This window comes from Anomaloglossus baeobatrachus, chromosome 6 (assembly GCF_048569485.1).
Source record: "Anomaloglossus baeobatrachus isolate aAnoBae1 chromosome 6, aAnoBae1.hap1, whole genome shotgun sequence".
NCBI classification, from domain to species: Eukaryota; Metazoa; Chordata; class Amphibia; order Anura; family Aromobatidae; genus Anomaloglossus; species Anomaloglossus baeobatrachus.
The window spans coordinates 166512203-166525978 of NC_134358.1; the positions used below are offsets into that span (position 1 = coordinate 166512203).

Here is a 13776-nt window from a genome sequence, read left to right on the forward strand (position 1 = left end):
AGTGACAGGGAGGGGGCGGGAACGAAGCGGCACTAGGCCGCAGAAGCCGGGGACTGGAGTTATAAGCGCCGCCGCCGTAAAAGCGCGGTCGGCGCCCAGTCCCCGGCGAACTACAAGTCCCAGCCGCGCCGCCGCTCCCGGAGCGTCCGGCGCGGTAGTTCCCAAAACACAAAGTCACTCAGCAAAGCTGCAGTGACTGTAACCCTTTACTGTCCCCGGCGCACTAGCACACCCAGCAAGTCTGGAGTGTGCTGTGCCTGTGTGTACGGGGACACAGAGTACCTGTAATGGTGCAGGGCCATGTCCCTGAACGGTACTCCAGCTCCGTATCCAGCAGGTTCAAATGGGTCTGTGGATGGAGCCCGGCGTCAGAGCTTTGAGGCCGGCAGGATCCCACTTCCTCAGAGCCCCTCAGGGGGATGTGGAAGGAAAGCAGCATGTGGGCTCCAGCCTCCGTACCAGCAATAGGTACCTCAACCTTACAACACCATCCAGGGGTGAGAAGGGAGCATGCTGGGGACACTATATGTGTCCTCTTTTCTTCCATCCGAAATAGTCAGCAGCTACTGCTGACTAAAATCTGTGGAGCTATGCGTGGATGTCTGACCTCCTTCGCACACAAAGCTAAAACTGGAGAACCCGTGATACCACGGGGGGGTATAGCCAGAGGGGGAGGGGCCTTGCACTTTTTAGTGTAGTGCTTTGTGTGGCCTCCGGAGGGCAGTAGCTATACCCCAATCGTCTGGGTCTCCCAATAGAGCGCTGAAGAAACTAAAGTATTAACTTACTAGGCTTGCTTGATCCCCGCTTCTAAATTTGAAATGTGACATTTCTACTCCTGAGCTTGCTTCTCTTAATACTAGCAGTCTGAACATCGGCATAATCTTTAAATTTTTGAAGTTTTGAATAAGAATACGTTCTTTGCATATATTCTCTGAATTTCAATTTTGGTACTGCAAATCCACGAACTTGTTGTGTTCATCATTACACACGTTTCAAAGGTTTTGAAAATGCCTAAGAATCGATATGCTGCTTGTACGGGACACCGGCAGGCTGCTCTCTGCAGGCTGCTTTCTTTGCATAACTTGTTATATGACTCTATTTTGGTCTTTTTTTTTGTAATTCTGATAACTTCCAATAAAAATAGATTGAACATAAAAAAGTGGCCGCATGTTCTAGTTGTGGACCAGAAAATAGTAAATATCAAAAATAAACTGTACGTAAACAAATATTACAACAGTCCAGGGACGTATCTTTTATTATGGGTCCTCCAGGAATGGCAGTTTCATTAAAAAAAAGAAAAAAAAAAAATCTTCCTAACAAAAATCACAAAATAATGCATTATAAAGCTTTACTCTCAATATCAGTGTGATATGAGACAGTGGTAACCTAAAAGGAATGATGCATCACCAGCAGAGCTAGGTTCCATTCTCGGGGTCATTGCTCAGGTTTTCCGCCAGGTCACACAACTGAGCTTGATTCAAAGCCGCGATCAGATTTTCCACGGTCGCATTGTTTCCCTCCCGATCCTGCCAAGCCACTAGCAGGAGTTTGGCCCTCATCTTTACATCCTCACTGTCAGATTCAATGTCCCGAATGTCTGAATCTTTCATTTCTAAGTGCGGTGCCAACGTCTTCCACTGCTGTCTTAGCTTATTAGCTAGTGACTCGATCAGCTCGCCAGTCACCACCTTCTGCTGCTGGACTTCTGGACCTGGAACAGCATTAAAAGGATTCAGGATCATTTTACTGAAAAAAATGTTAATGAAATCCAAGACACCCTTGGCAATACTGTTAAGTAATTCTCCTGTTTAGTTAATTATACAAATGCAAGCACTGATTTTTTTCTTTTAAGAATTGACACAAGTGCTTGCTTTTTGTATTCATTACATTGTCCCATTCCGCCTGATTTATTTTTTTTCCCATTTTAGAAACCGGACCTACATCTGAGGAGATATTGTGCTTTTTATTTATGGGACGCTAAAAAAGGGAATTTTGTTTACTTACCGTAAATTCCTTTTCTTCTAGCTCCTATTGGGAGACCCAGACAATTGGGTGTATAGCTTCTGCCTCTGGAGGCCACACAAAGTATTACACTTTAAAAAGTGTAACCCCTCCCCTCTGCCTATACACCCTCCCGTGGATCACGGGCTCCTCAGTTTTGGTGCAAAAGCAGGAAGGAGAAAACTTATAAAGTGGTCTAGGGTAAATTCAATCCGAAGGATGTTCGGAGAACTGAAGACCATGAACCAAAAGAACAATTCAACATGAACAACATGTGTACACAAAAGAACAACCAGCCCGAAGGGCACAGGGCGGGTGCTGGGTCTCCCAATAGGAGCTAGAAGAAAAGGAATTTACGGTAAGTAAACAAAGAAGGGAATTTTGTTACTTACCGTAAATTCCTTTTCTTCTAGCTCTTATTGGGAGACCCAGACGATTGGGGTATAGCTACTGCCCTCCGGAGGCCACACAAAGCACTACACTAAAAAGTGCAAGGCCCCTCCCCTTCTGGCTATACCCCCCCGTGGTATCACGGGTTCTCCAGTTTTAGTGCCAAAGCAAGAAGGAGGAAGCCAATATCTGGTTTAAACAAATTAACTCCGAATAACGTCGGAGAACTGAAAAACCGTTCAACATGAACAACATGTGTACCCGCAAACAACAAAACAATCCCGAAGGACAACAGGGCGGGTGCTGGGTCTCCCAATAAGAGCTAGAAGAAAAGGAATTTACGGTAAGTAACAAAATTCCCTTCTTCTTCAGCGCTCTATTGGGAGACCCAGACGATTGGGACGTCCAAAAGCTGTCCCTGGGTGGGTAAAGAGATACCTCATGTTAGAGCTGCAAAACAGCCCTCCCCTACGGGGGTGTCACTGCCGCCTGCAGGACTCTTCTACCTAAGCTGGCATCCGCCGAAGCATAGGTATGCACCTGATAATGCTTGGTGAAAGTGTGCAGACTCGACCAGGTAGCTGCCTGGCACACTTGTTGAGCCGAAGCCTGGTGTCGTAATGCCCAGGACGCACCCACGGCTCTGGTTGAGTGGGCTTTTAACCCTGAAGGAACCGGAAGCCCCGCAGAACGGTAGGCCTCTAGAATTGGTTCTTTGATCCATCGAGCCAGGGTGGCTTTAGAAGCCTGCAACCCCTTGCGCGGACCAGCGACAAGGACAAAAAGTGCATCGGAACGGCGCATGGGCGCCGTGCGGGAAATGTAGATTCTGAGTGCTCTCACCAGATCTAGCAAACGTAAGTCCCTTTCATACCGGTGAACCGGATGAGGACAAAAGGAAGGCAAGGATATATCCTGATTAAGATGAAACGAGGATACGACCTTAGGGAGAAACTCCGGAATGGGGCGCAGCACTACCTTGTCCTGGTGGAACACCAGGAAGGGAGCCTTGGATGACAGAGCTGCCAGCTCCGACACTCGCCGAAGCGATGTGATCGCAACAAGAAACGCCACTTTCTGTGACAGGCGAGAAAAGGAAACTTCCTTCAGAGGCTCGAAAGGCGGCTTCTGGAGAGCAACTAGTACCCTGTTCAGATCCCATGGATCTAACGGCCGCCTGTACGGGGGCACAATATGACAGACCCCCTGCAGGAACGTGCGCACCTTAGGAAGACGTGCTAGACGCTTCTGAAAAAACACGGATAGTGCCGAGACTTGCCCTTTAAGGGAGCTGAGCGACAAGCCCTTTTCCAACCCCGATTGCAGGAAGGAAAGAAAGGTGGGCAATGCAAATGGCCAAGGGGATACTCTCTGTGCAGAGCACCAGGATAAGAAAATCTTCCACGTTCTGTGGTAGATCTTAGCAGACGTTGACTTCCTAGCTTGTCTCATTGTGGCTACGACTCCTTGAGATAATCCTGCGGACGCTAGGATCCAGGACTCAATGGCCACACAGTCAGGTTCAGGGCCGCAGAATTCTGATGGAAAAACGGCCCTTGGGACAGTAAGTCTGGTCGGTCTGGCAGTGACCACGGTCGACCGACCGTGAGATGCCACAGATCCGGATACCACGATCTCCTCGGCCAGTCTGGGGCGACGAGTATGACGCGGCTGCAATCGGATCTGATCTTGCGTAACACTCTGGGCAAGAGTGCCAGAGGTGGGAAGACGTATGGGAGCCGGAACTGCGACCAATCTTGAACTAATGCGTCTGCCGCCAGAGCTCTTTGATCGCGCGACCTCGCCATGAATGCCGGGACCTTGTTGTTGTGCCGGGACGCCATTAGGTCGACGTCCGGCACTCCCCATCGGCGACAGATTTCCTGAAACACGTCCGGGTGAAGGGACCACTCCCCTGCGTCCATGCCCTGGCGACTGAGGAAGTCTGCTTCCCAATTTTCTACGCCTGGGATGTGAACCGCGGATATGGTGGAGGCTGTGTCCTCCACCCACATTAGAATGCGCCGGACTTCTTGGAATGCTTGCCGACTGCGCGTCCCTCCTTGGTGGTTGATGTATGCCACCGCTGTGGAGTTGTCCGACTGGATTCGGATCTGCTTTCCTTCCAGCCACTGTTGGAAGGCCAGTAGGGCAAGATACACTGCCCTGATTTCCAGAACATTGATCTGAAGGGTGGACTCCTGCGGAGTCCACGTCCCCTGGGCCCTGTGGTGGAGAAACACTGCTCCCCACCCTGACAGACTCGCATCTGTCGTGACCACTGCCCAGGATGGGGGCAGGAAGGATCTTCCCTGAGACAATGAGGTGGGAAGGAGCCACCATTGTAGAGAGTCCTTGGCCGTCTGGGAAAGAGAGACTTTCCTGTCCAGGGACGTTGACTTCCCGTTCCATTGACGGAGAATGTCCCATTGAAGTGGGCGCAGATGAAACTGCGCAAAGGGAACTGCTTCCATGGCTGCCACCATCTTCCCGAGGAAGTGCATGAGGCGCCGTAAGGGGTGCGACTGGCCTTGAAGGAGGGATTGCACCCCTGTCTGTAGGGACCGCTGCTTGTTCAGCGGAAGCTTCACTCTCGCTGCTCGAGTATGAAACTCCATGCCAAGATACGTTAGCGACTGTGACGGTGACAGATTCGACTTTGGAAAGTTGATGATCCATCCGAACGTCTGTAGAGTCTCCAGCGTAGCATGTAGACTGAGTTGGCATGCCTCTTGAGAGGGTGCCTTGACAAGTAGATCGTCTAGGTAAGGGATCACCGAGTGTCCCTGAGAGTGCAAGACTGCTACCACTGCTGCCATGACCTTGGTGAACACCCGGGGGGCTGTCGCCAGACCAAATGGCAGAGCTACGAACTGAAGATGGTCGTTTCCTATCACAAAACGTAGAAAACGTTGATGTTCTGTAGCAATTGGCACGTGGAGATAAGCATCTTTGATGTCTATTGAGGCAAGGAAGTCTCCTTGAGACATTGAGGCAACGACAGAGCGGAGGGTTTCCATCCGGAACCGTCTGGCGTGCACATGTTTGTTGAGCAGCTTTAGATCCAGAACAGGACGGAACGAGCCGTCCTTTTTTGGAACCACAAAGAGATTGGAGTAAAACCCTCGTCCTTGTTCCTGAGGCGGTACAGGAACCACTACTCCTTCCGCTCTTAGGGAGTCCACCGCCTGCAGCAGGGCATCTGCTCGGTCTGGATGTGGGGAGGTTCTGAAGAACCGAGCTGGAGGACGAGAACTGAACTCGATTCTGTACCCGCGAGACAAAATGTTTGTCACCCACCGGTCTTTGACCTGTGACATCCAAATGTCGGAAAAGCGGGAAAGCCTGCCCCCAACCGGAGATGCGGAGGGGGGGGGCTGGAAGTCATGAGGTAGCCGCTTTGGAAGCGGTTCCTCCATTTGCTTTCTTGGGGCGTGCGTGAGCCCGCCAGGAATCTGAGACTCTTTGCGTCCTCTGAGTCCCTTTGGACGAGGAGAATTGTGTCTTGCCCGAACCTCGAAAGGACTGAAACCTCTGCTGCCATTTTTTCTGCTGAGGTTTGCTTGATCTGGGCTGGGGTAAGGAAGAGTCTTTACCCTTGGACTGTTTAATGATGTCAGCCAATGGCTCGCCAAACAGTCTATCTCTAGATAAAGGCAAGCTGGTTAAACATTTTTTGGAACCAGCATCTGCTTTCCAGTCCTTTAACCACAAGGCTCTGCGCAAAACTACCGAATTGGCGGACGCCATTGAGGTGCGGCTGGTAGATTCTAGGACTGCATTGATAGCGTAAGACGCAAACGCAGACATCTGCGAGGTAAGGGACGCCACTTGCGGCGCCGCTGGATGTATGATAGCATCCACTTTTGCTAAACCAGCTGAAATAGCTTGGAGTGCCCATACGGCTGCGAATGCTGGAGCAAACGACGCGCCGATAGCTTCATAGACAGATTTTAACCAAAGGTCCATCTGTCTGTCATTGGCATCCTTAAGTGAAGCGCCATCCTCCACTGCAACTATGGATCTAGCTGCAAGTTTGGAAATCGGGGGGTCTACTTTTGGACACTGGGTCCAGCGCTTGACCACATCAGGGGGGAAAGGGAAACGTGTATCCTTAGAACGTTTAGAGAAACGCCTTTCTGGATGAGCGTCGTGTTTCTGGATTGATTCTCTGAAGTCAGAGTGATCCAAGAAAGCACTCAATTTACGCTTGGGATAGAGGAAACGAAACTTCTCCTGCCCTGCAGCTGCCTCCTCTGCAGAAGGAGCTGGGGGAGAAATATCCAACAGTCTATTGATGGCTGAGATAAGATCGTTTACCATGGCGTCCCCATCCGGGGTATCCAGATTGAGAGGGGTTCCAGGATAAGACTCCTGATCACTCTCTTCAGACGCATCACAGGGCGACTGATTGCGCTGAGACCCTGAGCAGTGTGATGACGTTGAGGGTCTTTCCCAGCGAGCTCGCTTAGGGTGGCTGGGGCTATCATCTGAGTCACAATACTCAGCCTGGGAAGCCGGGGACCCCCTTGCAGTCTGGACTAATTCCAACTGAGGGGGATTAGAGGACAGAGACCTCGCCGTGTCCATAGACTGAGCCCCAGTCATGGATTGCAAAGTTTCAAGGATTTTTGCCATAGTCACAGACATTCCATCAGCAAAAACTGCAAAGTCTGTCCCTGACACCGGGGCAGGACTTACAAGCGTCTCAGCCTGGGTCACTACCCCTCCGGACTCCGGCTGGCGAAGCAGCACCGGATCTGAGCATTGCACACAATGGGGGTCTTTGGAACCTGCTGGTAGAGTGGCCCCACATGCAGCACACGCAGTGTACACAGCCCTAGCCTTGGCAGCCTTGCGTTTTGTGGATGACATGTTGCTGCCTCCTCAGAGCGATCTGGGGTATCCAGCCAGGAAGCGACCTCATAGTGCAAAAAATAACTAAATATATATATCTGGTGACACAGTACACCAATACACACTGAGGCACTAGAGGGGCCAGCTGAAATGCCGCTTACCGCCCGCTTAAGAGCGGGTGTGTGGTCGCCAAAAGCCCCCTAGTCCAGGTCTCCCAGAGCCTTGCGTCCTTCCTCCAGCCAGACTGCATGTAATGGCTGCCGGCGTCCTGAGAGAGGAGGGGGGGCGGGCCCTGGGCGTTCCTGACTAAGAGCGGGAAGCCTGCTTCCCTCTGTGCCTAGTGAGAGGGCTGGAGCATGTAAATCAGGCTCCAGCCCTCGTCGCTGCTGCGAAACAGCGTCTCTCTCCTACCCTGATTGACAGGGTGGGGGCGGGAACGAAGCGGAGCTAGGCCGCAAAAGCCGGGGACTGGATTTATAAACGCCGCCGCCGTAAAAGCGCGGTCGGCGTGTCCCCGGCGCACCACAAGTCACAGCAGCGCCGCCCGGTCCAGTGGGGGTCGGCGCTGCGTTCCCACAACACAAAGTCCCCCAGTAAACTGTAGGAACACTAACTCCCACGTTACGGTCCCCGGCGCACTACAACACCCAGCCAGCCCGGAGTGTGTCTGTGCCTGCCGGGGACACAGAGTACCTGTATGATGCAGGGCCTTGTCCCTGATTGTACTCCTGCTCCGCATCCATCAGGTTCAACTGGGTCTGTGGATGGAGCCCGGCGTCAGAGCTTAGAGGCCGGCAGGATCCCACTTCCACAGAGCCCTACAAGGGGATGTGGAAGGAAAACAGCATGTGGGGCTCCAGCCCCTGTACCAGCAATAGGTACCTCAACCTTACAACACCATCCACGGGTGAGAAGGGAGCATGCTGGGGGCCCTATATGGGCCCTCTTTTCTTCCATCCGAAATAGTCAGCAGCTACTGCTGACTAAAATCTGTGGAGCTATGCGTGGATGTCTGACCTCCTTCGCACAAAGCTTGAAAACTGGAGAACCCGTGATACCACGGGGGGGGTATAGCCAGAAGGGGAGGGGCCTTGCACTTTTTAGTGTAGTGCTTTGTGTGGCCTCCGGAGGGCAGTAGCTATACCCCAATCGTCTGGGTCTCCCAATAGAGCGCTGAAGAAAGGAAACGTCCTTTAGAGGCTCGAAGGGCGGCTTTTGCAGAGCAACTAGTACTCTGTTCAGATCCCATGGATCTAACGGCCGCTTGTACGGGGGCACAATATGACAGACCCCCTGTAGGAACGTGCGCACCTTAGGAAGACGTGCTAGACGCTTCTGAAAAAACACAGATAGTGCCGAGACTTGCCCTTTAAGGGAGCTGAGCGACAAGCCCTTTTCCAACCCCGATTGCAGGAAGGAAAGAAAGGTGGGCAATGCAAATGGCCAAGGGGATACTCTCTGTGCAGAGCACCAGGATAAGAAAATCTTCCACGTTCTGTGGTAGATCTTAGCAGACGTTGACTTCCTAGCTTGTCTCATTGTGGCTACGACTCCTTGAGATAATCCTGCGGACGCTAGGATCCAGGACTCAATGGCCACACAGTCAGGTTCAGGGCCGCAGAATTCTGATGGAAAAACGGCCCTTGGGACAGTAAGTCTGGTCGGTCTGGCAGTGACCACGGTCGACCGACCGTGAGATGCCACAGATCCGGATACCACGATCTCCTCGGCCAGTCTGGGGCGACGAGTATGACGCGGCTGCAATCGGATCTGATCTTGCGTAACACTCTGGGCAAGAGTGCCAGAGGTGGGAAGACGTATGGGAGCCGGAACTGCGACCAATCTTGCACTAATGCGTCTGCCGCCAGAGCTCTTTGATCGCGCGACCTCGCCATGAATGCCGGGACCTTGTTGTTGTGCCGGGACGCCATTAGGTCGACGTCCGGCACTCCCCATCGGCGACAGATTTCCTGAAACACGTCCGGGTGAAGGGACCACTCCCCTGCGTCCATGCCCTGGCGACTGAGGAAGTCTGCTTCCCAATTTTCTACGCCTGGGATGTGAACCGCGGATATGGTGGATGCTGTGTCCTCCACCCACATTAGAATGCGCCGGACTTCTTGGAATGCTTGCCGACTGCGCGTCCCTCCTTGGTGGTTGATGTATGCCACCGCTGTGGAGTTGTCCGACTGGATTCGGATCTGCTTTCCTTCCAGCCACTGTTGGAAGGCCAGTAGGGCAAGATACACTGCCCTGATTTCCAGAACATTGATCTGAAGTGTGGACTCTTGTTGAGTCCACGTACCTTGAGCCCTGTGGTGGAGAAAAACTGCTCCCCACCCTGACAGACTCGCATCTGTCGTGACCACTGCCCAGGATGGGGTCAGGAAGGATCTTCCCTGAGACAATGAGGTGGGAAGGAGCCACCATTGTAGAGAGTCCTTGGCCGTCTGGGAAAGAGAGACTTTCCTGTCCAGGGACGTTGACTTCCCGTCCCATTGGCGGAGAATGTCCCATTGAAGTGGGCGCAGATGAAACTGCGCAAAGGGAACTGCTTCCATGGCTGCCACCATCTTCCCGAGGAAGTGCATGAGGCGCCGTAAGGGGTGCGACTGGCCTTGAAGGAGGGATTGCACCCCTGTCTGTAGGGACCGCTGCTTGTTCAGCGGAAGCTTCACTCTCGCTGCTCGAGTATGAAACTCCATGCCAAGATACGTTAGCGACTGTGACGGTGACAGATTCGACTTTGGAAAGTTGATGATCCATCCGAACGTCTGTAGAGTCTCCAGCGTAGCATGTAGACTGAGTTGGCATGCCTCTTGAGAGGGTGCCTTGACAAGTAGATCGTCTAGGTAAGGGATCACCGAGTGTCCCTGAGAGTGCAAGACTGCTACCACCGCCGCCATGACCTTGGTGAAGACCCGGGGGGCTGTCGCCAGACCGAATGGCAGAGCTACGAACTGAAGATGGTCGTTTCCTATCACAAAACGTAGAAAACGTTGATGTTCTGTAGCAATTGGCACGTGGAGATAAGCATCTTTGATGTCTATTGAGGCAAGGAAGTCTCCTTGAGACATTGAGGCAACGACAGAGCGGAGGGTTTCCATCCGGAACCGTCTGGCGTGCACATGTTTGTTGAGCAGCTTTAGATCCAGAACAGGACGGAACGAGCCGTCCTTTTTTGGAACCACAAAGAGATTGGAGTAAAACCCTCGCCCTTGTTCCTGAGGCGGTACAGGAACCACTACTCCTTCCGCTCTTAGGGAGTCCACCGCCTGCAGCAGGGCATCTGCTCGGTCTGGATGTGGGGAGGTTCTGAAGAACCGAGCTGGAGGACGAGAACTGAACTCGATTCTGTACCCGCGAGACAAAATGTTTGTCACCCACCGGTCTTTGACCTGTGACATCCAAATGTCGGAAAAGCGGGAGAGCCTGCCCCCGACCGGAGATGCGGAGGGGGGGGGCTGGAAGTCATGAGGTAGCCGCTTTGGAAGCGGTTCCTCCATTTGCTTTCTTGGGGCGTGCGTGAGCCCGCCAGGAATCTGAGACTCTTTGCGTCCTCTGAGTCCCTTTGGACGAGGAGAATTGTGTCTTGCCCGAACCTCGAAAGGACTGAAACCTCTGCTGCCATTTTTTCTGCTGAGGTTTGCTTGATCTGGGCTGGGGTAAGGAAGAGTCTTTACCCTTGGACTGTTTAATGATGTCAGCCAATGGCTCGCCAAACAGTCTATCTCTAGATAAAGGCAAGCTGGTTAAACATTTTTTGGAACCAGCATCTGCTTTCCAGTCCTTTAACCACAAGGCTCTGCGCAAAACTACCGAATTGGCGGACGCCATTGAGGTGCGGCTGGTAGATTCTAGGACCGCATTGATAGCGTAAGACGCAAACGCAGACATCTGCGAGGTAAGGGACGCCACTTGCGGCACCGCTGGATGTATGATAGCATCCACTTTTGCTAAACCAGCTGAAATAGCTTGGAGTGCCCATACGGCTGCGAATGCTGGAGCAAACGACGCGCCGACAGCTTCATAGACAGATTTTAACCAAAGGTCCATCTGTCTGTCATTGGCATCCTTAAGTGAAGCGCCATCCTCCACTGCAACTATGGATCTAGCTGCAAGTTTGGAAATCGGGCGGTCTACTTTTGGACACTGGGTCCAGCGCTTGACCACATCAGGAACGTGTATCCTTAGAACGTTTAGCGAAACGCCTTTCTGGATGAGCGTCGTGTTTCTGGATTGACTCCCTGAAGTCAGAGTGATCCAAGAAAGCACTCAATTTACGCTTGGGATAGAGGAAACGAAACTTCTCCTGCTCTGCAGCTGCCTCCTCTGCAGAAGGGGCTGGGGGAGAAATATCCAACAGTCTATTGATGGCTGAGATAAGCTCGTTTACCATGGCGTCCCCATCCGGGGTATCCAGATTGAGAGGGGTTCCAGGACAAGACTCCTGATCACTCTCTTCAGACGCATCACAGGGCGACTGATTGCGCTGAGACCCTGAGCAGTGTGATGACGTTGAGGGTCTTTCCCAGCGAGCTCGCTTAGGGTGGCTGGGGCTATCATCTGAGTCATAATACTCAGCCTGGGAAGCCGGGGACCCCCTTGCAGCCTGGATTAATTCCAACTGAGGGGGATTAGAGGACAGAGACCTCGCCGTGTCCATAGACTGAGCCCCAGTCATGGATTGCAAAGTTTCAAGGATTTTTGCCATAGTCACAGACATTCCATCAGCAAAAACTGCAAAGTCTGTCCCTGACACCGGGGCAGGACTTACAAGCGTCTCAGCCTGGGTCACTACCCCTCCGGACTCCGGCTGGCGAAGCAGCACCGGATCTGAGCATTGCACACAATGGGGGTCTTTGGAACCTGCTGGTAGAGCAGCCCCACATGCAGCACACGCAGTGTACACAGCCCTAGCCTTGGCAGCCTTGCGTTTTGTGGATGACATGTTGCTGCCTCCTCAGAGCGATCTGGGGTATCCAGCCAGGAAGCGACCTCACAGTGCAAGAAATAAATAAATATATATATCTGGTGACACAGTACACCAATACACACTGAGGCACTAGAGGGGCCAGCTGAAATGCCGCTTACCGCCCGCTTAAGAGCGGGTGTGTGGTCGCCAAAAGCCCCCAAGTCCAGGTCTCCCAGAGCCTTGCGTCCTTCCTCCAGCCAGACTGCATGTAATGGCTGCCGGCGTCCTGGGAGAGGAGGGGGGGCGGGCCCTGGGCGTTCCTGGCTAAGAGCGGGAAGCCTGCTTCCCTCTGTGCCTAGTGAGAGGGCTGGAGCATGTAAATCAGGCTCCAGCCCTCGTCGCTGCTGCGAAACAGCGTCTCTCCCCTACCCTGATTGACAGGGTGGGGGCGGGAACGAAGCGGAGCTAGGCCGCAAAAGCCGGGGACTGGATTTATAAACGCCGCCGCCGTAAAAGCGCGGTCGGCGTGTCCCCGGCGCACTACAAGTCACAGCAGCGCCGCCGGTCCAGTGGGGGTCGGCGCTGCGTTCCCACAACACAAAAGTCCCCCAGTAAACTGCAGGAACACCAACTCAATCGTTACGGTCCCCGGCGCACTACAACACCCAGCCAGCCCGGAGTGTGTCTGTGCCTGCCGGGGACACAGAGTACCTGTATGATGCAGGGCCATGTCCCTGATTGTACTCCTGCTCCATATCCATCAGGTTCAACTGGGTCTGTGGATGGAGCCCGGCGTCAGAGCTTAGAGGCCGGCAGGATCCCACTTCCACAGAGCCCTACAAGGGGATGTGGAAGGAAAACAGCATGTGGGGCTCCAGCCCCTGTACCAGCAATAGGTACCTCAACCTTACAACACCATCCACGGGTGAGAAGGGAGCATGCTGGGAGCCCTATATGGGCCCTCTTTTCTTCCATCCGAAATAGTCAGCAGCTACTGCTGACTAAAATCTGTGGAGCTATGCGTGGATGTCTGACCTCCTTCTCACAAAGCTTGAAAACTGGAGAACCCGTGATACCACGGGGGGGTATAGCCAGAAGGGGAGGGGCCTTGCACTTTTTAGTGTAGTGCTTTGTGTGGCCTCCGGAGGGCAGTAGCTATACCCCAATCGTCTGGGTCTCCCAATAGAGCGCTGAAGAAATTCCCTTTTTCTTTGTCGCTCCATTGGGAGATGCAGACAATTGGGACGTCCAAGAGCAGTCCCTGGGTGGGTAAAAGAATACCTCGATAAAAAGAGCCGAAAACGGCCCCCTCTTACAGGTGGGCAACCGCCGCCTGAAGGACTCGCTAAGTATGAGAATGCATGAGTGGATGTGTGCCTCCTTCCACACAAAGCATAAAACTGAGGAGCCCGTGATCCACGGGAGGGTGTATAGGCAGAGGGGAGGGGTTACACTTTTTAAAGTGTAATACTTTGTGTGGCCTCCAGAGGCAGAAGCTATACACCCAATTGTCTGGGTCTCCCAATGGAGCGACAAAGAAAGCCAATTTTGTCTTCTCTACCAGCGGGGAGGTTCCCACAGCTGTCTCTGCAGGTGTCTCTTCAGACTGC

At 53.0% G+C, this 13776-nt stretch overlaps 1 protein-coding gene across 2 annotated transcripts in view; it reads right to left on the reverse strand.

Annotated features, from left to right (window-relative positions):
* Window positions 1-1231: 1231 nt before the first annotated feature.
* The window catches only part of THOC1 (THO complex subunit 1), an 83859-nt gene continuing 71314 nt past the window's right edge, over window positions 1232-13776 (reverse strand). For both annotated transcript variants that reach the window (XM_075314475.1, XM_075314476.1), the window contains exon 21: window positions 1232-1714. In XM_075314475.1, the coding sequence (XP_075170590.1) occupies window positions 1419-1714 (296 nt within the window). In that variant the 3' untranslated portion in view covers window positions 1232-1418. The remainder of the gene's footprint in view (window positions 1715-13776) is intronic.